The 26,025-nt window shown below is 46.4% G+C and overlaps 1 protein-coding gene across 4 annotated transcripts in view; it reads left to right on the forward strand.

Moving 5' to 3' along the window:
* Positions 1-21,923, forward strand: part of CAPN15 (calpain 15) — a gene marked incomplete at its 5' end in the record, with an annotated part of 97,677 nt that extends 75,754 nt beyond the window's left edge. For all 4 annotated transcript variants that reach the window (XM_083584940.1, XM_083584937.1, XM_083584939.1 and 1 more), the window contains 10 exons: positions 3,004-3,212; positions 6,469-6,652; positions 7,571-7,794; positions 9,400-9,525; positions 11,202-11,354; positions 12,503-12,664; positions 14,193-14,422; positions 15,229-15,395; positions 16,312-16,490; positions 17,366-21,923. In XM_083584940.1, coding sequence (XP_083441066.1) covers positions 3,004-3,212; positions 6,469-6,652; positions 7,571-7,794; positions 9,400-9,525; positions 11,202-11,354; positions 12,503-12,664; positions 14,193-14,422; positions 15,229-15,395; positions 16,312-16,490; positions 17,366-17,543 — 1,812 coding nt within the window. In that variant the 3' untranslated portion in view covers positions 17,544-21,923. The remainder of the gene's footprint in view (positions 1-3,003; positions 3,213-6,468; positions 6,653-7,570; positions 7,795-9,399; positions 9,526-11,201; positions 11,355-12,502; positions 12,665-14,192; positions 14,423-15,228; positions 15,396-16,311; positions 16,491-17,365) is intronic.
* Between the last annotated feature and the right edge of the window lie 4,102 nt (positions 21,924-26,025).

A 26,025-nucleotide genomic window follows, 5' to 3' on the forward strand; every position in this document is an offset into this window, starting at 1 on the left:
TCCAGTACAGATGCAGGCTGCGAAAGATACCTACTTCAAAGACTTGTTGGAAGAGGAAGGTCTTTGTAGGTGCTGAGAAGAACAGATCTTCACGTGCTGAAGTGACTTGAGGGATTTGTTCCAATTTTGTGTATTATTGGGGCGAGGGTAGTTGTGGCACAGCTCCTGTGCACTTGCTTCCTTGCATGCAGTAGTGCTAAAATACAGTCTCTCTATATATATTTATTTAAACACAAAAGGAAAAACAGCATGGAGAATATCAGCATGATTATTTTTTTTTAAAGCATAGCAGATAAAGCTGTTTCACGTAGGCCTGGGAAAATAAAAATGTATTGGGGTGGTACCAGATAGACAAAACAATGGATGCCAGATAAGCTTCTTTTGGAAGAGTGTTTTCATGCACAAGCTACTGCAACTGAAAACTCTGTCTAGAAAATTTCAAAGCCATTTACTCCAAGCTCTTTCCTTACAACAGCTCTATCAGGTAAGTCTGTGGTGCTGTCCTTATATTGCAGATTGGGGCTGTGTGTGTGTGTGTGTGTGTGTGTGTGTGACAGGTTTGAGACTGAAAGAGAATGTTTTGCCAAAGGCCATCTAACGAGTTTATGGCAGAGGTGAGGTTCAAACAGGAGGCTTCTGATTCTCAGCTCAGTCTTAGCCACCTGCCCTCAGGCCTAATATGAGTATGAGCCCTTCAGAGGGCACATCTTGTGCTTGCAGCTTATCACTGTACCATGCACCCAGGAGTTCAAGAATCATGTGCCGTGGGAAACATGTACATGAGAAAGCCCACTCTGAGGCAGTAGACAAGTCTGTACTTTGTCCTGAGTTTGCCTGTCTTCTGCTGTGGAGGACAGATATCTTTTGAAGCATCAGTATCCAGACTCTGGTGCTAGAAGCCCCAATGGCTAGTCCGCTAAAGGAGTTTGTTGGCTGCCAGGGATTTGCATGACGCGCACCCCCCCAATAGATCCACACTTCTCCCCGACTTAGTCTCAATTCTCCTCTAGCTTGCTAATGTTCTTTCCATGTTTCTTTGGGAAATGCCATCCCTTCATCTCTGCTTCTTTCTTGGGAGAACCTTCAGCATTAATCACATTGTAATTCAGGGACCTCAAGGGAGCATCTGACCCCGGCGCATGCCTTGGCAATGGTAGCACAGCGAGCACTGAGAACAAGCTGTTGGGGCAGAAATTTGCTGGGAGGTTTGAAGCTTGAGGGAGCTTCAGTGGCTGCTGCCTGGACACAGCAGCGCAGAGGGGAAGGGAGAGAAGCCAACTGTGCAGTACAGTCCTCCTTTGCACATTTATTTCAAGGCAAGTCTCACTGAATTCAAAATGACTTCCTTCCAAATAAGTGTGTGTAGGATGACGACCTTTCCTCTAACTGGAAGAAATGTATTGCAGGAAGCCTGCAAAGCGAGGTATCATGGATGTTGATCTCCAGTTCTCTTCACAGCAGCTGAAGGGGAACAGATCAGGTTGTCTGACTCTGACACATTCTTTTTAATCACTATTTCTGAATACGGATACGATCAGGGACTTTTGCATTCTGTGACCCGAACAAGCAATGCAGAACTCAGCATCCCAAGAATCTCATTCTCCACCCCCCCACACCTTCTAATAAATAAATCAAGTTTCTAGCCCTTATTGTTGGAGACAAGTGCATGAACCATGCTTAGTAAAACCAAAGAAGCCAGACAGGCTGCTAATTTGGCTTTCCCAGTAATCGAGCCATATTTCATAGCTCTGTAGGACACCTTCTCCATTCTTGTGCAAAGCAGAATATTTTGTATAACAGCAAATGTACACAAGTCACATACCTGCATTGCTTGGTACAAAACTGGGTTATATTGAGCTAAAATGTCTTGCCTGCACCACTGCAGCTTGAAAATATGAAAACGGGGCTATACTGGAGGATTCAAGTATTCAGTCACCTGCCTGGAACTGCCCCAGGTCTAAGTCTCACTGTTTAACGTAAGAAGAGCCCTGCCGTTGGATCAGATCAATGTCCTCTCTACTCCAGATTCCTCTTCCCCGCAGTGGCCAACCAGATGCCAGTGGGAAGTTCACAAACCGGGCATGAGGGTGATAGCCCTCTCCCCCTGCTGCTCCCCAGTAATTGATATTCAGGGCATTCTGCCTTCATAGCAGTTGTTCCTTGGTTTTGCTTACATGTAAAGTGGAGCTATGACAGATTTAAGGGGGAGAAGGGGTTGACTGTACTGGGCTACTCAGCCTGTTACTGAGCATGCCCAGGTGCTTAACTCACTTGCCTGCTTACCTTCTTATTTCATCAGCTGAGGCCCCCATGGGTGCTGATCAAGGAAAGGATGTTGGCAGTTTCATCCCCTTTAGTGAGTAGAGGTATGACTCACTGTATGCCTGCCTCAATGTGCAGGCTAGTCCTCAGATAGCAGGAACTGAGAAAGACATTGACCTGTAACCCTAGAGGGAGCCAGACTTCAGCAGTACTGGGCTTGTTGAATAAGGAGCAGCTTTAGCTGTTGTTTAGCCACCTTTTGTTCTAGCATATGCACAGGAAAGAAAGTTGGAATGAACTGAATTCCCATCTGCACTTTACATTTAAGGCAGTATCGTACCGCTTTAAACAGTCATGGCTCCCCCCAAAGAATCCTGGGAACTATAGTTTTAGTGTGCTAAGAGTTGTTAGGAGACCCCTTTTCCTCTCAAAGACCTTCATTTCCTAAAGTGATTTGACAGTCAGTCCTTCTTCTCAGGAAACTGGGCATTGTAGCTTTGAGGGGAATGGGGATCTCCTAACAACCCTCTGCTACAGTTCCTATAATTCTTTGGGGGAAGCTGTGACTGTTTAAAGTGGTATAGTACTGCTCTGAGTCTATGGTGCAGGTGGGACCTGCGTGTCTCTAAAGCAAGACTGCCAGCATGTGTCCAACAGTTGCTGCAGCAGCCCCTGCTTTCATGTGCAACTGAATACCAGTAACAAGGATGCCCTTGGGCTTCTTAAATTTTGTATCTGCAGAACAAGGTCAACTTTGTGGATGACAGTTTCCCTCCAGGGCCCAAGTCAGTTGGCTTCCCCGAAGGGGACAGTGTCCAGCAGCGAGTGAAGCAGTGGCTGAGGCCTCATGAAATCAACTGCAGCATCTTCAAGGACCGTTCAGTCAAGTGGTCTGTTTTCCGGACACCTCGGCCCTCTGACATCCTGCAAGGGCTCCTGGGAAATTGCTGGTAAGAATGAAGGGCAATCAGAGTCAACTGTGACTTTTAAGGGGAATTATATATGTGGGAACCCTGTTGCTAATGGCCATTTTGCACTAGCAGAGAGTGTGGTCTGGACTTGGTAGATCCTGGCACAAGATTCTGGCAGCTGCACTTGCAACCAGCTCAGCCAGCTTCCCAGCACCAAGTGGGAGGACACCCCAAGGCCTTTACATTTCTACTTTCAGAGCTTTTGTTCTTTCTGCTGACTACAGAAGTTGGCTGCCCCCTGGTGGCATGCAAGAAAGATCTGAAAAACCAACCACCTTTCCCCAGCAAGAATAAAGGAGCTTTCCCTCTCAGCAGGGACAACATGCAGACCACTTTAGGGCTAAAAGATGAGCTACAAAGCCAGGACCTCAATGGAAAAGTTTCTCATGAGTGGGACTGTACTTAGCATGTGCACATGTACATCACATTTAAATCTTTTGAGCCCTGTGATTTTTACATGTTATAATTCAAGCAGCATTTTTCACAGTGAGGCGCTGCAAAGGATTATGAGGTCATATTCTAGGACTGTGTTCCCCAGATCACGTTGGACTACAACTCCCATCATCCCTGACCATTGACCATGCTGGCTGTTGGGAGCTGGAGTTCAACATAATCTGGGGCTGCAAGGTTGGATAACACTGTTATAGAGCATGGACGGTATTCATGTGGGCTGCTGGTCGGGCTTGTTGGGCCTTGCAGTACTTTCCTGCATCTGTGCATTACTAGGGAAGACAGGAGTGAAAAGAAAGCCTCTGGGGTCATTCTTGCAGGCCAGTAGCATGGCCTGCATCACAGTTCCACATTCCTCTGTGTAAAATACGAACCATAATAATCTCTGTTGGAGGCTGTCAAGCTTTCAAGCCTTGAGAGAACACTTTCCACATCAGTGTGTCTGTTAAGGAACTCTGCCTGCCTGCCACAAACCCTGACATAGATTCTAGACCATATTATTAAGGTACACACTCAATTTGCGCAGAATGCTGGCCAAGTCAAGTGAAAATAGGTGCTCCAGAATTGCACCCATCACTCAGCTGCGGCTACACAATGACTGAGCAGGGTTGGTTATAGTAGACAAGCTGTCTTTTGATTAATCTTGTCTGTGTTTGATGATCATCTTGTTGGAATATTCTTGCTTTATTTTGTTCTGTTGTAATTTGTTGTAAGATGATTTGGAAACCTGAAGATGAATCAGTCAAATAGATTCTCATTGAACTCTAATAAGCTTCTCAGGATTCCCCAGAGGTCTGAAAGCCATTAACAAGTTGTCATATTGCCCTTCATGGTGGAATGATGCTAACCGGATACCAGAAGCAATGGGCTCTGGTTGGAGGGGTACATACTGATTCCTGGGGATGGGCTGCAGTCCATAGATGTGGATTAATAAATTGCTTACTAAATTCAAAGGGTGGTATAAGTGAAAGTGGGTCACCTGGTGGGCTCCAGCTCCCACCATCCCTCACTTTTGCCCATACTGGAGGACCACAGCTCAGTATCACTGAAAAACCTCAGAATCCAGTAGAATCAGCTGTTAGGGGAAATACGACTCAAATAAAGATTTTTAAGAGTTGGAAACTTTTCGGTTAGTAGTGCCATGTTATGAATTTTTTTAAAAAATCAATTCATTGTGGTCTGCACACACAATTGGTGAAAAATTAGCCTTTAGAGTGGTTATTCCCTGTAGCCTATGACTTTCTAAATTTTGCAGTCGTGCATCTCTTTTTATTTAAAAAAACACACTTGTTCAATTAAATGCTATTAAGCCACCTTAAATACAATTTATCACAGAAAGACAGCATATGAGAAATGCTATAAACATTGGATGGACACTGTTCACTTAGACCAGACTTCCCAAGTTAGGTGCCCTCCTGATTTTGATAGGTGTCCTTTCATCCCCAACCAGCACGGCTGGTGGCTAGGAATGATGGGAGTTGTAGTCCTAAAGATATATTGAGCCACCAAGTTGAGGAAGGCTTTCCTAGGGTATGCTCATTTATCTGTCTTAGTTGTTTACCACCTAGAGAACGTCAAGTTGTTAGGCAATATACAAATACTGTTAATCAATAAACAAACATAAACCTATGAAGCCCTGTTTCTCACACATCCGGCACAGATCAACATTTTGAGGGGTTCAAAAACTTTGTTGGACTACAATTCCCATTATTCTTGGCCACTACCCATGCTGGCTGGGGTTGATGGGAGCTGGAGTCCAGCATTTGGAAGACACATTAGCTACTCCTACCTGTAGAACAAAGAAGACCAGCCACCAGTGCAACTGCTCTTTCCAATATGAACTCGATGGATCAGTTCACCAGACCATGTACACACACACACGCAGAGAGAGAGAGAGAGAGAGAGTCATGCATCTGATTTTTCTATTTTACTGTATTTTCTTACTGATTTTCTTTTGAAATACTCCAACCTGCTAATACAAATTCATCTGAAGAATACCTTATTATAGTTCGGGGAAAGATTTCATTCATCCTAAGTTTATATATATATATATGCTGTCTCAGCTTGTCTGCAGTTTCTTTATTTTGTAAGATCAAATTATGTAACTTCCAATCTGAGTATTTTTTAAATAGATCCACTCAAATTTCACTGGTGCATGATCTGCATACAAAATTGAAACATTCTTTATTTCTCTAGAGTCTTTAATAATACCTGGAGAAGTAATAATATAATCCGCCACTGAATATATTTGATTTTTCTTGGAAAAGAAAGTGTAATTCTTATCTTGTATGATGAAAATACCTCCAAAAATCATCGAGTGAACGATAGTGCAAGTCAGCTTCTCACTTTGAAGCATAATTAATTGCCCCTCCTGTGCCTTGTAGATTGTTATTATCTGTTATTAATAATACAAATGTTAAGTACAGTTCTTGCTTCAGATGACACAGGAAGCTACAGTTAACTGAAAGCAGGAGTGAGTGCCATTCAGAAGGAGAGGATGAGAATGTGTGAGTTCAGGAGGAGACTAGGCACATCTCATGAAACCATAGTCTAGATCACGCATAGGCAAACTCAGCCCTCCAGAGGTTTTGAGACTACAATTCCCATCATCATCCCTGACCACTGGTCATGTTAGCTAGGGATGATGGGAGTTGTAGTCCCAAAAATATATGGAGAGACGAATTTGCCTATGCCTGGTCTAGAATGATATCTGAATGTGGCCATTGGCTTGCTGGTGAGCAGCCTTCCCAGTATTAACTGGCTTCATCTGGCACTTCTTTTTCAGGTTCCTCAGTGCTCTGGCTGTGCTGGCAGAAAGGCCTGAGTTGGTGGAACGGGTCATGATTACACGGACCATGTGCCTGGAGGGAGCCTATCAGGTGCGGCTTTGCAAAGATGGCACCTGGACCACTGTGCTGGTGGATGACATGCTGCCCTGTGATGAGTGTGGCTACCTCCTCTTCTCTCAGGTGGGTGCTGGGATTTGATATGGCCAGCACTAGCCATTACAGCAGGGGAAACCACAGAGGGTGATATGCCAGAGGTTGGGAACAGAATTGTGTGAAAGTGTCTCTTTTATAGCAAACCTAGAGATGCTGTGCTATATGTCCTGTAAAAGACTCTACATGGGGTCTCCAGCTTAGAAGTTCATTTAGGTGGGGAACCTAAGACCCTCCAGATGTTGTTTGACTGGGAATGGCTGGGGTTGATGGGAGTTGTAGTCCAACAACATCTGGAGGGCCACAGATTGACCATCTGGTCTAGAACAAGGAGAGGGCTGGATTCATAATGTGGTTTACAAGAGTGAATATGTGCTGGTGGGTGCAGAATTTAGCTTCCTGAGAATTTCAGCTTTAATTTTGTTTTGCTTTTTAAAAAGGTTTCTAGTTCTTATTCTGCACAAGAATGCTCAAAAAATATTTGGACTATACACACTGAAATTTCAGGAGCCACAGACAGGACTGAATAAGATTTTAAGGGTTTGAGCGACATGGCTGAAGTCTCCTTACTCTTCCTATGACTTAACAATGTCAGACTATATTATGATTATAACATTGAAAAAGCAGAATAAGTTATGCATTTGCACTCAGTTTGCATAATTTATATAGTTGCAAAATCCACTTTTCCTTGGCATAGATCTTGGATTGCCTGGGCTCAGAGTTTTCATTTAATTACATGCAGAGTACACACAACTCTAGCCAAGGGTGTTCACCCTTTGTTAACGCTTGTGCTGTAGGCAGATAAGGTCACCCTTAGCCCATCTGTAGCATGCAAATGTATTTAAATACAATTAACACAGTCTTTTAAAAGAGAAATAATCAATTATGAACTCCGAAGTTGGTTGACAGCCTTGTTTGCAGCCATTGATTTGTGTTCTTCTCCTCCAGGCCCAGAGGAAGCAGCTATGGGTCGCCCTTATTGAGAAGGCCCTGGCCAAACTCCATGGTTCGTACTTTGCCCTCCAGGCAGGGCGCGCTATTGAAGGCCTAGCTACGCTAACCGGCGCCCCCTGCGAGAGCCTGATGCTGCAGGTCAGCTCCACTAACCCTCGCGAGGAGCCCATTGACACTGACCTCATCTGGGCCAAAATGCTGAGTTCTAAGGAGGCTGGGTAAGACGAGGCAGGAGGGAGGGCTTTCCCCTTCAGCTGTGAGGAGCGTAAAGACTGATTTGGCATCTGCGGCCGGTCGGGCCGCATCTAGACCGAGGGAAAAGTGGAATTTCATTGAGCTTACTGCTGTGGCTCTAGCAAAGATAGAGAGTTAAGGCGGGCCAGTGAGGCCTGTTGCTGTAAAATGCACCCCCTGCCTACCCTCATCCTTAGTAAGCTGGAATGGCAGATAGACTGCAAATCTCTGCACTGCTCTAGTGAGCTGCCTTGGAGAGGCTGGTGTCATGGGATGCTTTCTGTATTGGTCTAAAATGCCCATGAGCACTCAGAGCTAGGTGCAGCCTGTGCCGTCAGCCCAAGAGAAAAGAGAAGCCCCAAGCTGTTCTGTTCTGTGCTTCTGCTGCATGGACTATTGAATTCTCAGCTGGAGCAGTTGAGTTCCCAGGACTTTTTGGAGGGGAGACCATGTGCTTTAAATGTATGGTGTGCATGTGACCTAATTCAGAGCCCCTATTAAAAGATCATACCGTTAAAGCCTCAACCCAATAGTATACGAATGTTAGAACTCCTGCCATTCACAACTTTGTCTGCCTGTGTGCAATATTCTTCTGCATGCAACAGCTGCTGAATATAGGCCGCCTCCCCATTTTGCTCCACCTGCCAAAAGTGTAAGTCTGAGCAATTACTGCAGAGGCAGAGGAGGAGCATGGCAGGAAGGTGGGTGAGGTTAATGTTGCATGTAGTCATTGCCTGGGGAGGAGGGGGCTGGACAACTGAGTGTAAGCGGCTCAAAAGTGGTGTCACGTACACAGTTGGGAACTGGGCATTCCTGCAAGGAGGCTTTTGCTACCAGCTTTTAGCAGCACTGTAAAGCATCAGCTGCAAGGCATGTTTGCCAAAGTCCCTCCTTACTACTGATATGAAACAAACCATGAATTAACCTAGAAACTCAGGCCCAATCTCATAATTATATTATATTAATCAGAAACTTATGCCTAGACTTCACAAGCAACAAAATCAAGTGGTAAAATAAATTGCCCTACATCAGGCTACAGGTACAGGATCATATTTCTGATTGCTTCTGTATGTAAAGGAAACCTTCTGCAAGCAGAAAAATAGCACAGCAAAGAGTGGATTAGAATATTTTAGCCCTGAATGCTGTTTCCTGCCCACCCCCCAAAATAAATTATTTGCAGGGAGTTTTTCCACAACAAGGGATTGTTAAGAAATGGCACCCTCTTCCCTCTTCCCCTTGCAGTCTGGTACAGTCCGCTCTGCCATACCAGGATTGTGCCATCTCATTTTGCAATATGTGTAGACCAGTCCTAAAAAGCGCAAGCAATTCCTGCATCTGCAGTCAGTCCCTGCATCTTGTAGTGGTAGTGGTCGTACCTCCCTTAGCCTGATGGCAGACTAGCTTTGTATTTCTGCATGCCATTAACAACCTTACCAGCTTATGCAAAATGTGGGGTGATACATACCTTAAGATAACTTTAGCTCCCCAGTTATCTTCCCATTGACTCCTGACGCTAAGCCAGGTAGTGTAAACCTTGTGTTGTGTTTCTCTTATCCCCTCCCCACTCCCTTTTATTTCCCATCCTTCAGATTTCTGATGGGTGCATCCTGTGGAGGGGGCAACATGAAGGTGGATGATGCAGCCTACGAAAGCATGGGCCTTCGTCCACGGCATGCGTATTCCATATTGGACGTCCGAGATGTGCAAGGGTGCAGGTAAAAATGGCCAAGAAAAGATTGCTGGCTCTTGGCTAATTAGGCAGGCTGCTTGTTTGGTTTAAAGCAAGTGTGTAGGAACCTTTGTTGCTTAACTCAGCCCCAGAAAGCATGGCCAGTATCCAGGAATGATGGGAGTTTTAGTTCAGCAACATCTGGAGGACCAAAGGTTCACCACATCTGATTTAAAATGTTGACTCGTGGATTGTTGTTCACTTCAACTATCTGCCCATAACATCACTATAAGGCCATATGGAGAAACACTAAGGAAAGATGCAGGTATGAGAACTAAAGAATATTGCAGATCTATTTCCCAGAAAAGAGCTGGGAGTTTAATGTAGGGTAAGATACTATTACAACTTCCCCAAGATACTGCATCATTGTTTGTTGATGAATTCTGCAATTTCGATTTTATCCCACTGGAGCCAATTCGTGACTCTTGCAAAGACCGAAACATTTTCTTAGTAAAAATAGCATGGCAAAGCAGAGTGCTTAGGGCGTGTTGAGATTGGTACTTCGGTGCTCCTACCTAGCTCTTTGCCTGCCTCCCCAGGGTGAAATCATTTTGAGAGGTAGGCAAAGAGGTGAAAGGGCCTCAGAATATCCAGATTGCAAAGTGTGTTTTCTTACTCCATCTTGGCAAGTGTAATGAGACATAGCACGGTCTGCTGGACCTTTGTGTCTGGCCATCTGAGAGTGAGAGAGATGAGCATGGGTAGGAAATGATTTAAGGAAGCATTGGAGATTGGGGTTAAAACTGGTTCTGGGTTTACAAAGTTCAAAACAGACCACTTCCCTGGGCTCATCAAGCCTTGGGGAATGAGCACCTCTCCCAATATGTGCTCATCCCACCTTCTGTTTCAAAGAGGAAGCTCTGCCTCAGGAACCACCATCCATCTATGCCTGACGTACTGACTAGACCTCAAAGCAAGGACAGGTTTTTTCCCCACTCCCCTGCTGACCTGTGTGTATTTGTGTGTCAGTTAAAAGGTTGTTTTTTTTACATCACTTCTTAATCAAACAGAAGCCCAAAGCTGTGTTGGGTGATCTCTCTTCTTCCCAAAAGGATGGTGTCAAAGCCCACTCTTTGTTACCTTCAGGAAATGTAATCTAACTAGGTTTGCAAACTTAGTTGATTGATTTGTTAGATTCATCCGTTTAAAAATTCTGGATTGGTTGAGTAGGTTCTCAATCGGGCAGGCAAAAATAAGTTCTTATTATAAATGCAGATGACATTTGTATTTGTTTTAAAGCGAGAATGGCTTTTCTACGATGATGCCTCTTACAGCACATGTATGCATAATATAAAAATGAAGTCTACTACTATAAGGTACTATAAAGTCCACTAAATATAATGTTTTGACACACATCCAGATTCGACTGATTGATCATTGATTCATCAACTGAAACTAAAATAATTAACTCATTCTAAAATATTTTAGTCTGGTTCCACCCTTCATAAAAACTGTTTATTTCCCTGCATACATTAAGCAGTTTAACTTCCTGATTTATCTGATTCTGCTGTTCTGGGAGAAATGTCTCTGTTGTTGCTATTTACGAATGTTGCTCTGTTGTAAGCCCTCTTTAGGGTTTCTTTTTTTAAAAGCAGGCAGAGGAGAACTTCATAACTTAAATAAAAAAGCTTAAGTTCAGTTCTGTCTTGCTGCTTCTTTCAGGCTCCTGCGACTCCGTAACCCCTGGGGCCGCTTCTCCTGGAACGGTAGCTGGTCTGACGAATGGCCCCACTGGCCGGCACACTTGCGGCATGAGCTGATGCCCCACGGGAGCAGTGAAGGGGTCTTCTGGATGGAGTACAGTGACTTCATCAGGTACTGCCAAAATTGCACAGACTGTCCTGTGTCTCTGGGTCCTTGCTCTGCTGCCTTTAGAAGCTTGGATTTGGCTGGAATGTGACCTCCTGGTTCTGATGCAAATCTAAGGCACAGACACATGTACTGCTGACTTACCATGCTTTGCTGTGTACAAGCAGAGTGCTCATGCACACTGCTCATTCACTCCTGCTTTGCTCCTTCCCTGGTGCGAATGGGACAAACCAACCTGTTCCTTCTGAACCAGGGTTTGTGGTTTGCTTCTCCCTAACAAGTCAGGATGGCTAGCCAATTTTAAGCCATGGTTTACGGTTAGCTTGCTGATCATGGCTTGTTAGGGAGAAACAAGAACTGCTGCTCTTCTCCATTTAAAAAACAACACAGCACCTAATGGTAAAATAGCATTGCTGCTCTGAATCCCCTGTCCTCCTCATGAGTTGTTAGCTTGAAATTGTTTCCAGTTCTTTGGGGGCTGTGCATTCTCCCTCTATTGTGATGGAGCTCACAGAAAACTAGAATATTTTAAAAGTGTGAGACCAGAATCAGGCATGCCAAGCCATTTAATGTGGGCCTCAAGCTCCTGGCAAAATTTGCAACTATGGCGCTGAATGTGGGAACCCCTGAGTGCTTCATTGCAAGCAGGTGGGAGTACTCTGGGAACAGGAAGAAGCACTCCTTCCAGTTTTCCAGAGTGCTCTTGACCTGTTAGCAGGAGTGGCATGCCAGAGAACAAAGAGGCAATTTTGCAGTGTCAGGAAGGCCGTTGCAAAGTATGTTACTGCACATTCCTGGAAGGAAAGGAGAATCTTTCAGTTCATGCTATGATGGGAGAAAAATCCTCCATTCATCCTCCAGCTGATTGGCACTTATTGGTTGAGGAGCAGATTGGAGCTTTGTCTGTGCTGGGTATGAGAGTGGCATTACCCCCTTTTGCATCCTGCCTTTGGTCCTCAGGTCAGAAAAGGTTTGCCACCCTAGTGTAGAGGGAAGAGAAAGATGGACAGCAACACAGCTGTCTCTTCCACAAAAAGGTGTGCCATTACCAATGAAGATTTTACAAAGGTGCCTTGATTGCTGTCTAAAAGAGACTCATCTGATCTTGGCTACAGCTGCTTCCAGGGTTGACAACTGCCTGTTCCCTTGCCCAGGTATTTCGACTCAGTGGACATCTGCAAGCTCCATTCAGACTGGCATGAGGTTCGTGTGCAGGGCACCTTTCCCAACAAAGCCAGTGGACCCATTACCGTAACCTCACTGACTGTGCTGGAGCGTGCAACTTTGGAGTTCGCCCTTTTCCAGGAAGGCAGCAGGTGAGCTCGCAGATCACACTCATCAGCCACTGAACAAAGATTCAAGGCTCTTGCACACTGTTTACATCACCCTAGTTACTCTAGAACTAGCATTGCGTCTTGGCAATTATCACTTGTGCATTGACCCCTCTTTTGTTTAGTCCCATCTCCAGTTCCAGCTCAGCTGTGCTATTGAGCTGACACATAGCATGATGGTGGTGGCACTGCTATCCTCTCTCAACATAAAAGCCATTTCCTGCCATTCATCCTGCTCTAACATGACTAAGGAACAGAATGAAGGTTGCAGCTATCTAGACGGGATAACTGTGGCTACACAGATAGGGGCATTATTGTTTCTCAGTGGAAAAGGTTTAGCCCCTGCCGTAATGATTGGCCCTGAGAACATCCCTTTCCTTCTATATCAGTAAAAGGCTGCCACTTAATACTTATCAGGAAGGTAAAGCACTGCCGAGAAAATCTGGTCCTCAAGCCATGACACTGGCCCTCATTGAAAGGTGTGGTGTTTATATATGTATAGACACGCACTGCCTCTCCCCGTGAGTCCTTACAATAGACAAGTCCTCTTCTCTCATCTTTAGTCATTAGTTTCTGTGATTTTCAGGCTCAGAACCCACTTTTAACTGCTATAAACTTCACCACAGGACCCAGTAATGGGATGTTGGGTTTTTTTTAACATACTCATCTGCCTGCTTTTTTTCTCTAGGGTGGCCAGATGTGTAGAAGAAAGCAAGACCCTTGTACCTAGGGAGCATAGGAAGCTGCCTCTTACAAAGTTTACACGATTGATCCATCTAGCTTAATGCTGTCTACACTAACTGGCAGCAGCCCTCCAGGGTTTCAGGCTGGGCTCTGTCAGTACCTCTGAATAGTTGTGCAGCAGATGCAGCTTGTTGCCCAGGGTGTCATTGGAGAAGCTAGGCTTTCACCAGCTATTTCGCCCTCTTTTTGCCTCGGATCCTTCTCTCTCTGCCACTAGATGACCCTTGGGGTCCCTTCCAAATCTACAATTCTATGTTTCTCTGAAGACAACTCTAAACCAGGCATAGGCAAACTCCGGCCCTCCAGATGTTTGGGACTACAATTCCCATCATCCCTGACCACTGGTCCTGTTAGCTAGGGATGATGGGAATTGTAGTCCCAAACATCTAGAGGGCCAGAATTTGCCTATGCCTGCTCTAAACAAAGAAACGATGGAAGTGGTGGTGAGGCCACTGCTGCAAGCCACTATTATCAAGACAGCAGTCTGGCAAGACCCATATTTTTCCTCCCATCCCATATTGTTTGTGTTAGCCTATTTGGTGAAAGAGAGTGGGTACAGCGGCTTGTCCAGTGACTTCTGACTCCACTGCACTTCACAGGAATGTAGGGAACTCCTTTACACCAGGAGTCTAGCAATTGGCCCATCCAATTCAATGTGGTCTACAGCAACTGGCTGCAGTTTCCTACAGACTGGACCTGAGATTGGACCTGGCACTTCCTGCATGCTTTCCCACTGAGCCATGGCCCCTTCCCTCCTTTCCCTTGGCAGGCGCTCAGACACAGTGGACAGCCACTTGCTGGACCTTTGCATCATGGTCTTCCGAGCCACCTTCATCAATGGCAGCAAGCTCAGCCTGGGCCGCCTGATGGCGCACAGCAAGCGGGCAGTCAAGAAGTTTGTCAACTGTGATGTCATGCTGGAGCCGGGCGAGTATGCAGTGGTGTGCTGTGCCTTCAACCACTGGACTACCCCAGTGACAGGCACCTCCTCAAGCCAAGGTAAGGGTTGCGTGGCAGGGTCTACTTCTGACTCTTCTAGGGCAGTGGGGCTGCCAGTTCCCATAATAGGGTTGCCCGCTGAGAGCTTGGGGGGGTGTTTTAAAAAGTGGGGGGTCACTGTTTGAAGAAAAAGCCACCTGTGTTTTCAGAACAGCTTCAAGCAGCAAAGGAGCCTGTGATCCTCCATAATTTGCTGGGACCGAAACTCCCTTCATTCTTGACCATTGGCCATCCTGGTTGGGATGGATGAGAGCTGGGAGTCCCATTTGGGGAAGGTTCCCTTCCCCGGCCTTAATTCTCAGTTGAAATTTGCCTTCATTGCTTAAACATTGGCTTCTTGCAGATTGCAGTCCTAACCCCAATCATCTAGGGGAAAGCCCCATTGAACTCAGTAGATCTTCCTTCTGAGTAGACAATACCAACAATATATGTAGTGATTTGAAGCTTGTTGTCTTAAGTTCTCTGAATGCCCCTGTGTGTAGGGGGCAGAGACCAGTTTATTTTACACTTGAGAAGGCAGGGGCTTCTCTAGACGGCCTTTTCTGTACTTTTCTGCTTTTTACTATTGCACAGTTCTGTCCTTCCTTTCAAGAATGCAGGCCTTGGCTTGTGTTGGAGACTAAGTACCAGGCCTGTATTGCAATCAGGAAGGCAGTTCATGTTCCTAAGCTGGCCTCTGGAAATGTTTGAGTGAGGGAAAGGCCACATGGCAGGATGGGTAGGGATTCTTGGGGGTGGGGACTCCCTTGTGGACAGGGAGCCTGCAGCCTGATGCTGCCTCACTTGCTTATTTCAACCTCTACCAGTTTCCAGCCCTACTACTGGCAGTGCATGCCCAGCTGCTGACATCTCCAGCTACATCCTGGCCATCTACAGCTCCCGCTTGGTGATGGTGGAACAGATTGAGGCTCAGTCCACCACACTGGCAGATGCCATCATTCTTCTCACTGAGAACAAGGGCGAACGGCATGAGGTACGTGCAGGCACCAGCCCCACCCGGCTGCTTCAGACAGTCTGTTCTTTCCTCCTTCTCACTATCAGCATATTGGCTACAATCAGAGGGCAGTGAGGGATGGAGAGCTGGACAACCACTCCCAGCAACATCTAGAAGGCTGGGAGAACACCAGGTTAAAGAAGGCTGGTATCTGTTCTGACAGGCAGCAGCTCTCCAGGGTTTGCAGCAGATATTTTGCCCACCCCAGCTGTCTAAGAGCCTTCCTACTGGGAAAACGGTGGCCGTGGTGCTTAAACATTTATGGACCGCTTTAAAGTATTCAAACTTGCTTCACACGCACTATCTCAGTACTGTAGATGTAAGAGCTGGGGAACCTTTTTTCAACCTGTGGGCCACATTCTTTTCTGAGCAATCTCCCAAGGGCCGCATGCCAGTGGTGGGCGGGTCAGAGTAAATAGTGGGTGGAGCAGCAAATGCAAACTGTCCCCGGTACTCCCACACCCCTCTCTATCCTCCCTCCAGAAAAGCAAGAGGTGTTATCAGACTCCAAGGCAAAACACTTGGGGTGCAAAGCAGGCTCAGGTGACGGTGGCTTGTTTCAGACCACCTACAGAGTCCATATCAGACGTGAGGTTAGAGTTCCTTAATTCCTAGCTTACTAAGCTATATAAAATCCTACAGCTTTCTGCAGGCAGGTGTCCTGCTGTTAGTTGGATGGGTGGGTTTTGTATGTGGATGTTCTTTCTGGAAAGCAGCCAAGCACCTGCAGCTGCGCATGCACTCCTGGGAACGTGCATCTTCCCAAAGAGTTGGCGTGAGCGTGAGCCCCGAGTGTTGGAGGTTGGGACTCTATATTGCCATGCGGGGGTGAGGTGGAGGCAGGCAGGATTCCCTGGTCTGGGGCCGAGACTGACTGGCTGGTTTGCTTCCGCAGGGGCGCGAGGGGATGACTTGCTACTACCTGACACATGGCTGGGCAGGTCTCATTGTGGTGGTGGAGAACCGGCACCCTAAATCCTACCTGCACGTCCAGTGCGACTGCACAGACAGCTTCAACGTTGTGTCGACCCGAGGCAGCCTCAAAACGCAGGACAGTGTGCCCCCTCTGCACAGGTGAGAGGGAGCTAGTGGGGGGCTGAGAGAACTAGATTTAATTTCCCGTTGGTGTGCTTAAGTTGTAGAATTGCCACGTGTGGGAGAAATGAAGCAGCTTGCCACCTTGTAGAATGTAAGGGGGAGGGCCACCCTCTCTCCTCAACTGGCAAGTCCAGGTGCCTTCACTGTTTTTCAACCTTCAGTTTTGAGAAGTTCAAGGGGCAGCACTGGGAGGGAGAAGTAGATCCCACTGAAACCACTGCTAAAATGGAAACCACACCCCATCCTGATTTGAACAGTAATTTCAATAGAAACCTCTTTCCCTTTCTGAAGCAAGGCACACCCACACCACCCATCATCTGATGGGCAATAGGAGCATGCCTTTGTCCATCTCGCCTTAAGCTCCTGATTGGTCCTTTGATGATTTATTAAATTTGTATACTGCCCTTCATCCATAGATATAAAAAACACAAAATACACAATACAAATAAGAACAAAAACAATGGATGGTTGAAATCACTTGTAGGCTGGATGGGCATTGCCTGTCCCAAATGACTGTAGGCCAGATGGTGAGGCCTGGTGGGCCACATTTGACCTGTGTGCTGGACGTTTTGCACCTCTGCTCTTCACCTGGTTAAGAGATCTGGAATGTTAAGTCTGCACCAGGCCAGAGAGTGTTTGTGTATTGGAAGCCTTTGGGAAATCTGAGACCTTCCTGCGTGATGAAAGGGCTACTTGGAAAGCCAGGGGGTTGTTGCCCAATTAGAATTGTATTCCTACCATTGCTCTTGGGCCTTCCTTTGTGGCTGTAGTCTCGCGGGGGCGAGGATTAGCACTATTTTCCTCTCTCTTTCACTGACCTGTCTATCTCCTTTCCTTTTGTTTTCTTCCAGGCAGGTTCTAGTGATTCTGTCCCAGCTGGAAGGCAACGCTGGTTTCTCCATCACCCACCGCCTGGCACATCGCAAAGCCACCCAGGCCTTTCTGAATGACTGGATGTCGACCAAGGGGACGCACAATCCGCTGCTGACGCCCGAGGTGGCGGGGCTACATGGGCCCCGGCCGCTATGACAAATGGCCCCGCCCTCCCTGCCGCTCTTCTGCTTCTGCCTTTTTTCTGGCCCCACTTGTCTCAGGCGTTGCCCAAGCCGCCATTACTGAGCCATCGGGATTGAGAAGGATGGGCAGACAGACAGACTGGGTGTCTCAAGCCAAGCGCCTTTCCTCCCATCCCCTGGGGTCAGGCAGGGAGCTGCTCAGGTTCCCCCTCCCTTGAAATCCTCTCTCCCTCCCCTCCCCACCTGCCTCCCCACAGATGATGCACTTTATCCAGAGCTGCTGTCAAGTTAGGAGAGCAAGGGAATGTCACAGCCCTGGAGAGGGACGTGTCCCAGCCCCAGGTGCAGGCGATGCTCAGATGCTCCCAGGCGCCAGGTCCTGGGACTCGACCCTTCCCACAGCCGCCAAAAATCCTAAGGCTGCTGCAACAATAATATACCTCTGGCCAATGTGTCTGTCTGTGTGTGTGCCTCACCCCACCGTTAAAAATGTCAGCTGGCTGCTGCAATGGGGTCTGGTGGGGTCTGGGATGAGGGGTATGTAGGCCCATCCTGTCTCTGTCTCTCTCACGTCTGGAATTGTCATTGGCAGATGGAGGGGTGATGGCTTGTAAGATGGACTTCATCTCCCTTCCAGCACTGGGTTGGCTAGGTGGTGAAGTTTTGTTTTGTTTTGTTTTGTTTTGCAGACTGGGTTGCCGGAGGGGTACAAAAAAATGGCAGAGCCATTGTGCTGTTAACTGCAAGCTAGCTAAATCTGTGTTAAACTACTCCCCTAGCGTGAGCACCATTTTTCTGCAGGAAGAGTGGCAGGCTAGACTCAACGTGCAAGCTGTCTTGCAACACATATGGTGGGAGTGCTGGCTATGAAAATGTTATTCTTACTGTTTTGTATTTTTCTGCAAGATTGATTTAAGCACGAGCCGTGGAACCTGCTGCCAAATTTATGTGGTGTTTGGGATAAGAGTCTCTGCCTGCCTTTTCTGCTTCTCTTCCTGCCCCCGTTCCCCTCAGAAAGACTGGCACCACAGTCTTGTGTGGAGGAGCAAGTGTAGTAACAAAGCCTAGAGAAGCACATTTTTCCAAGCAGGCTTCAAGCCATTTGACCCACCCACATGGGTATTGCAGGAGATGTTGCCCCTGGGGCTTAAGTTTAGCATCATGGCATTTTTGATCTATACAGGGGCTTGTCTGTATATATATATATTGCTGGGGACACTTGGTGTGGGGAGGAGTGGGGCTTGGGGACATGGGTGTAGGCTGCAAGGAAGTGATTGGGAGTCTGCAAGGAAGGCACACAGCTGCCTGGGTGTTTGAGAAGGGCTTGGAAGTTCATTCACACTTGTGGTCCCTGCAGCTCACATGATACAGAGGAGCAGGGTTGCTCCCAGTTTCCCTTCCTGGCAGTCTGCAGTCCAAAGGAAGAATAGCCAGGGGTCAGCAGCTGTGGTGGAGGAGAACAAGGAACCCTTTACCGACTGACCTCCCCTTGTGCCTTCTGGCGCTTCCAATTTGGCGCCGATTTGAAAGCTACCCGGAAACCTTTCATGTACAGCTCGGTCAATTTAGCACTTTTGGTCTCCACCAGTTCTGCTTTGCAGTCAGATGCTTAGCCTCCAGAAAAGTGAGTTTAGAAATGCCCCAGTGGGAATTTCTGCACTCCTTCCCAACCCAAGGAGAATAGCCTTATGCTGGGAAGGAATCTGGAGTATGTTGTGCCTCTGGACCCTCCGTAAGGGAGAGGTTGGTCTCTGCCATCACCCTTAAAGAAGATTCTGGATGGATTGCCAGTGGTACACGTGCTCACCATCACTCACTTGGGACAGATGCATAGTTGAGGTTGACAGGACATGGCTTTTGCCCTTCAGGGGACCCAGTGTGGGGCTGAGCTTGATGGAGATCTGTGGAGTTGGGTCTCGGTAACAGGGTATCAGGGACAGGGTTTCTAGTCCACCTTGTGGGCTCAGGCACAGGGTAGCAGGGATGGTGTCTTCCTGCCAACTTCATTGGTTCGGGCACAGGGTGGGAGGAGGGCGTCCCGGAAAGCTGTGGGGGCTCATCACCAGCAGTGTCTTCCTCATTATGTTGCTCTATGAAATGAGTCCAATCCCTGCGTTAGGAAAGGGCCGGTACAAGCAGTCAGTCAGGAGCCTAGTTCATTTGTACTCCTGCCCACCCCTGTCTGCACATGTTGACGTGTGGAGCATGTGAGGGTGAGTGGGAAAGCGGGAGGCTGGGACAGGATTTGGGACATCAAAATGCCCACCTGGGGACATTGTGGATAATGTACTCTGGGCTGAGCCTGCTCCCAGTCATTCCTTTCACTTCCATATTCAGGGAGAAATACGATAACATGCCAGTAGTTGTCAGCCCCAACACCACTGGCCTCTCCTGCTGCAGGGAGCTCTTGGGCTCGTTGCAGCTTCAAGCAAAAAAAGTAGGGAACATGAATGACACTCCGCCACCATTGACTGCTCCAAGGTGGAATGTTGCCATGTATGGGGCACAACCAGTGCCAGGCAAGTCAGAGAGAGCACAGTGATAATAACTTGGGGAACCACAAAAATGCCCCTCTGCACCGTGCCCTTGCTCTGCAAATGGCAGCTTTCAGCTGGGAAATGGAAATTAAGTTGTGTGTTGTCCTGGATGCATCTGTGGCTCTGGTTTAGAGTAGCTCCCAACCCCGTGCTTGTTTGCAGGGCCCAATCTTCCCCGCTTCCCTCAAAGATGAAGGGGTGCAGTGGTGACGGAACTAGTGAGAGGAAGCGTGTGTCCCTCCCCTCCCCTCAAGCCATGCTTTATTTTGCCTTCCAAGAAGGATTGCCATCTCCTCCTCCCCTTCTTGTGACAGATCTCTAGCAGGCAGAAATCACAGCAGGTGTGAGCCTTTATCGAAGCACACAGATGCAGGGACCAGGAAACAGTTCACCAATTTCTGCCTGCTTCGTGGCTGCAGAAGATGTGGGGAGCCCTGCCATAAGAAGGTGGAAGCCCGACTTTCAAGGAGGTTATAAGATTTGCACTAATTCCTCCTACAGTGACTTCTGAGGAACGTAGTTTGCTGGAGTATAGGAGCCTCAATGACATGGCTGTAGGGTGGGTCAATAATGTCACATGAGTCCTTTCCAGAAGCCTCTTCCTGCAGAGGGTTGAATTCCTAAGCTCCAGGGCTCAGGCATTCTCTGTAATCGGAATACAGTGGTACCTCGGGTTAAGAACTTAATTTGTTCTGGAGGTCCATTCTTAACCTGAAACTGTTCTTAACCTGAGGTACCACTTTAGCTAATGGGACCCCGCGCTGCTGTTGCACGATTTCTGTTCTCATCCTGAAGTAAAATTCTTAACCCGAGGTACTATTTCTGGGTTAGCGGAGTCTGTAACCTGAAGCGTCTGTAACCCAAGGTACCACTGTATATGAATTTCTACAGTTCATTGCAGTGTGCTGTGAGGAGAGAGCGACGAATGCAAGCTATTGTGTTGCAGCCCCACCCTTTTGAAGCAGCTCTCTCATAGGGCATATATTCACTTTTGTGTTAAACTGGTTTAATACCCCTTTCCTCTTTCCAGGGAGCATTGGGGAGGGATTGCTTAACAGTTGTTGGCATCCGTCTGTCTCAAGAGACAATGGAGTGTGATTTCCTTGGGATTATTTGAAAGAAGCCATTAGGGTTTAAGCGAGTATAAAGCCAATGTGTTGGTAACGCAGATGCACCCTTGCTGTCTCAGGAGGCAGATGTAGCTGGGCTTTTTGTACCCGGGAGCATGGCCAAGCTGGTGTTGGGAAGCTCAGAAAGGCAGGGTTTGGCCAAGTTGAGGGCTAAAGTGGCATTGCAAGGACCTTTGGGGGACAGGGTAGCAGTGCCATCATTTTATCATGCCAGTGCATTACCTTTCCATTCCTACACCCCTGTGTCCCGTTCCATTTTCTCTCCACCTAATCAAGTAGCAATGAACAGAAAGTTGATTTTTCTCCCCCTTTCCTTTGACCAGTCAGTCTCCCCCACCATCTCCACTATCCATCAGTGTCACTCTGGGTCTCCTTCCTCCTTTCCCAGCTCAGTCATCTCAGGCCAGGGAGTGGCTGAACATGTGAGTTCCTCTGTATTTTGTTTTTACCCCTGTCCAAAATGTCTCCTTTCCTTTTTTTCTCTTTTTCAATGTTCTTTTTGTGTGTGTGTGTGTGTGTGTATGTGTGTGTGTCTTTCTGTTCACTCTCTTCGAGCTGTGAATAGTTTTTAACCATGTAAATATTGTCCAGCTCTTAAGAAAACATAGGATATTTTATCAATTGTAAATCAAATCTGTAATCAGTCCCTGTATAATACGAATTATCCCATGGGTGGTTTTCAAACTCAGGTTCCAAAGGACCAAATAAAAAAATTTTGTTTTTTAATTGTCTGCCTTGCTTGGTATGATAGCAGCACTGGAGGGGAGGGTGTGGTGTCCTTCACATCTGCCCCTGGACATAATTCAAGAGTTGATGAAAACTTGGCATTGGGTGCTGTCCTTATTCTGTTCCCCAGACACTTTCTGGGCAGGGAAGGGAGAAAGAAGGTTGTTGCAGTCCACCAGGTCATGGAAACATAGAAATATAGGAAGCTCTTTTATATCACACCAAACCATAGTTCCTGTTGTTGCAGGGACGTGGGTGGCACTGTGGTCTAAACCACTGAGCCCTTGGGCTTACCAATTGGAAGGTTGGCAGTTCGAATCCCCGTGACGGGGTGAGCTCCCATTGCTCTGTCCCAGCTCCTGCCAACCTAGCAGTTCAAAAGCACACCAGTGCAAGTAGATAACCCACAACGCCACCCGCATTGGTGTCCCTTAATTTGCTTTGAGACTAACGTGTCCTATCAGCAGCTGGCATGAAACAGTTATCCCACCCCAGCCCATTGAGGAACATGATATAGCCCTTAAATGAATTATACAGAAATGTGAATTCAACAACTTTGGGGTGGCCAGGAAGAGTGCTGTTGTGCCTGTCTTGCTCTTTCCAACTTGGCACGTAGGCTGGTACAATTACAAAGGTGCTGAGTATTCTGTTGATCTTAAAGGTCGTGATAGAAAGGCAGACCTTGAAAGTGTGTAGAGGTCCAACTATTGTGAAGGAAGATGCATAAAGTGGGACACGAGGTTGAAGATTTTTGCAAAATTGAGGAGGCCAGGAGTTACAACTGCACCTGCCCACAGTAACACATTTTTTATTTTTATTTTTTTGAGATGCAGGCATGCAAATAGATCAACAGAAGGTGGCAGCATTAGCCAAAAGAAAGATATATGTGATTCATTCCCAAGCCTAGTCAGAAGAGGGAGCTGTTAGCTTTGAGATCAGAAGAATGCATCATGCTGGTAGCGGACGAGGAGGGACCGAGGGTTAGGGGAACGACAAGCTATTTTAGCCATCTGAGTTCTAGCTGGCTTAGATGGTAAACTATACTATAATTCCCATCTTCTGCCTCCTTACAGGCTCCATGAATGTTAGAAGAGTTTTGTTGGGATCAGACCGAAGGTCCGTCTAGTCCAGAGATTCCTGATTACTTCATGTGCTTGTGATCACTGAGGCTATTAATTCTGAGGAGTCACTGGGAGAACCTTCTGTAGCTCTGTGTCCCTTTGAAAACTGAGTGCAACTGCATGTGATTGAAGTTGACTCTCTTGCACCCAATGTGCTCCTCTTGAACTGAGTCAGCTTTCTATGTTTTTAAACTAGATTTTCTTTTAGTCATTTGAAGTCTGCCTTTTAAAATATATATTTCCCATGCTTTTACATGCTTAGCAAATTCTAGTTTGATTAAATATGCAGGGAGCTGTGTGTGCACCACAATTTCCACAGAAGTGCAGAATTTGGGTATTTGTACCCAAATAAAGTTTTCTGAGAATTTCCATTAAGAAGAAAGCAAGCCCTTACTGCTGCAATGAAAAGCTTAAATACATCTGGGTTGTTCTTGCAGAACCATGATAATTATGCAACCAAGCTAAAATTGCAGACTATATTATGCAAATGTATTTAATTTGTGCAATTTACATGGGTTGCAAACTCTACTTCTATTTCATGCAGAATCTGGAATAACTAGATGGCCAATTTCATTTTTTAATGCTTTTTTTGGTTTTAACAATTTACACACATTACACACTATGGTCTTCAGCCGGTGGGTGAAGAAGACTAACTGCCAGGTCATGATGACCTGATCTAAGGTGGGTCACAAAAGCAGCACTACCACAGTATGCAACTATATGGTAAAAATTAAGAAATGCAATGTTGGGTTTCCACTTCAAGGAGTCAAGTTCAAAGCAGCTCTGCATTGACACATTTTGTTCTCCTGCCTTCACAAAGGACTCAGTCCCTGTCTGAAGACATTGGGCATTATCCAGTCCAAAAAGGAGGGGGTTATTTTACTTTATGTTACATTATGCTAACAATTCAACAAAAGGTGGGCACTTTTAACTCTAAAAATGTGTGTGTGTGTGTGTGTGTGTGTGTGTGTGTGTGTGTGTGTGAATGAGGTACAAAAAGGTCAACCTAAGAAGATCCGAAGGCTTAAAACACCTTCCATGCATAGAAAGGCAATGTCATTTTGGATTTTTCAGCCTAGGAAAAACGCAATTAAGGGTGGGATTCTTAAATTATGCTTGTATAAAGTGGAGAAAATGTTGGAACTCCAATGAAACTGATTAGCACACAGTCCTGGGCAGACAAAATGTGGTTTCCAGTGAAATAATTGAATCTAAGAGCAAACTTCAATGGACCTGCTTTGGGCATGATGAGCACTGGACACCACCCTGTGTATTTGCCCAGCATGTGCTAACAAATGGAAAAGAGGCCCATTGTCCTTGTGCCTGGCTTGTGGGCTTCCCAGAGGCATCAGATGAACCACTGCAAAAAAGATGGACCCCTGTTCCTTACCCAGCAGAGCTCCTCTTAGGTTCTTCAGCATATATTTAACCCTCGAATTGTTTTATCGTGGCACGATCCAGCCCACCACATTTGCAGAGATAAGAGCTTTCACAAGCAACCGCCCATTTTCTCAGAATCTGCTATCAGCTAGGTGAATTTTCTCTGCAGGGAGGCACTGCAATGCTGGTAAAGGGAGCTGGGTGAATCGGCTGCTTCCCGTTCTGCGTCTTGATTCCCCTTGCGTGGTGCACACAGCCCAAGATGGCCCAGGGTGTCCTTGGTTTGGAGGCAACAGCAGGCCAGTGAAAAACAGCCCTGGGACTCAGTGCTCCAGCACGTTTGTCAGCCTGTCAATCAAATCCCAGTTGCACCTTTGCAGGCTATCTGGTGCTAAGTGTTGTGTGCATGGAAGAGACGAACCTCAGCTGCCCTTGCCTATCTCCACCAAGCCTCCATCTTAATACTGGAAGGGATGAGGAGAGCTACTTTACAGAGCACATTCCTTTGTCTGAAGGGCTATCCAGTCCAAGTCTGGTTTAGAGCCAACGAACTAGAAGAAAAGAGACCTCTAAGGGCCTTGAAGTTGTCCATCTGCCATTAGCAGCACGTGGACCGCAGACTGAGCAGGAACACCCACATCACCTGGCCACAGTCTTCGCCACTAGGGTGAGAGGTATTCCTATTTAAATTACAGTTCTTATTTCTAAATGTGTCTGTCTGTATGCCTCATACTCGGCATTGCTTGGGAATTCTGCAAACCAAAAATAACCAGTGCCATTCTGAAATCGGTGGTTAAAATCAGTGCAATTTTGAAAGGTTCAGTCTGCCATCTTGATTCAGAATGGTATCTAAATGTAGTGCACATGCCCCCCCACCTAAATCAAGTAAATCAATAAAAATACTTAACTAACTGAGGTTTTGCCCCCTGCAAAATAAATCCTGACGACGCCCATGCCTCTTGTGTCTTTGATTTTTTTAAAAAATGCTTTACATTTGTTTTCATGTTTTCATGCATGTGTTAATTTTGTAAGCCACCCTGGGAATTTAAAAGTTTTTCTTCTTTAAAAATCCCACTAATGAGCAAGGGGGGGGGGAGAGCAATGCCTTTAAAGATCCACCAGGCCACCATCCTCCCCAAATCAAGCACCTTTTGCAATCTTGTCACATTTTAGTAGGGGAAGGATTTGAGCATATGTGTTGAGCTCCCCAGAGAATCTGCTGAGAGATTTGAAAAGTGCTGAACTTTGGAGTCCAGTTCATTTTGTTGTTTCTTTAAGTACTTTGTAAAAGGTTCCCATTCTTCTTTAAAGTCACAGTTGTCCTTATCATGTAGTTTGTGTGTCAATTTCGCCAATTCCGCGTAGTCCATCAGTTTCTCTTACCACAGTTCTTTGGTCAGGATTTCTTCGTTCTTCCATCCTTGTGCTATTAAGACTCTTGCTGCCGTTGTCACGTACATGAAAATGTTTTTCAATTTCCTTGGCAAGTCTTTTCTTGAAATCCCTAACAAAAATGCTTCAGGTTTTTTTTACAAATGTTAATTGGAACATTTTCTTCAACTCATTTCCCAAATTTTTTAAATTTTACTACAATCTCCCCA

The sequence above is a fragment of the Podarcis filfolensis genome, assembly GCF_964270895.1.
Source record: "Podarcis filfolensis genome assembly, chromosome: 14".
Lineage (NCBI taxonomy): Eukaryota > Metazoa > Chordata > Lepidosauria > Squamata > Lacertidae > Podarcis > Podarcis filfolensis.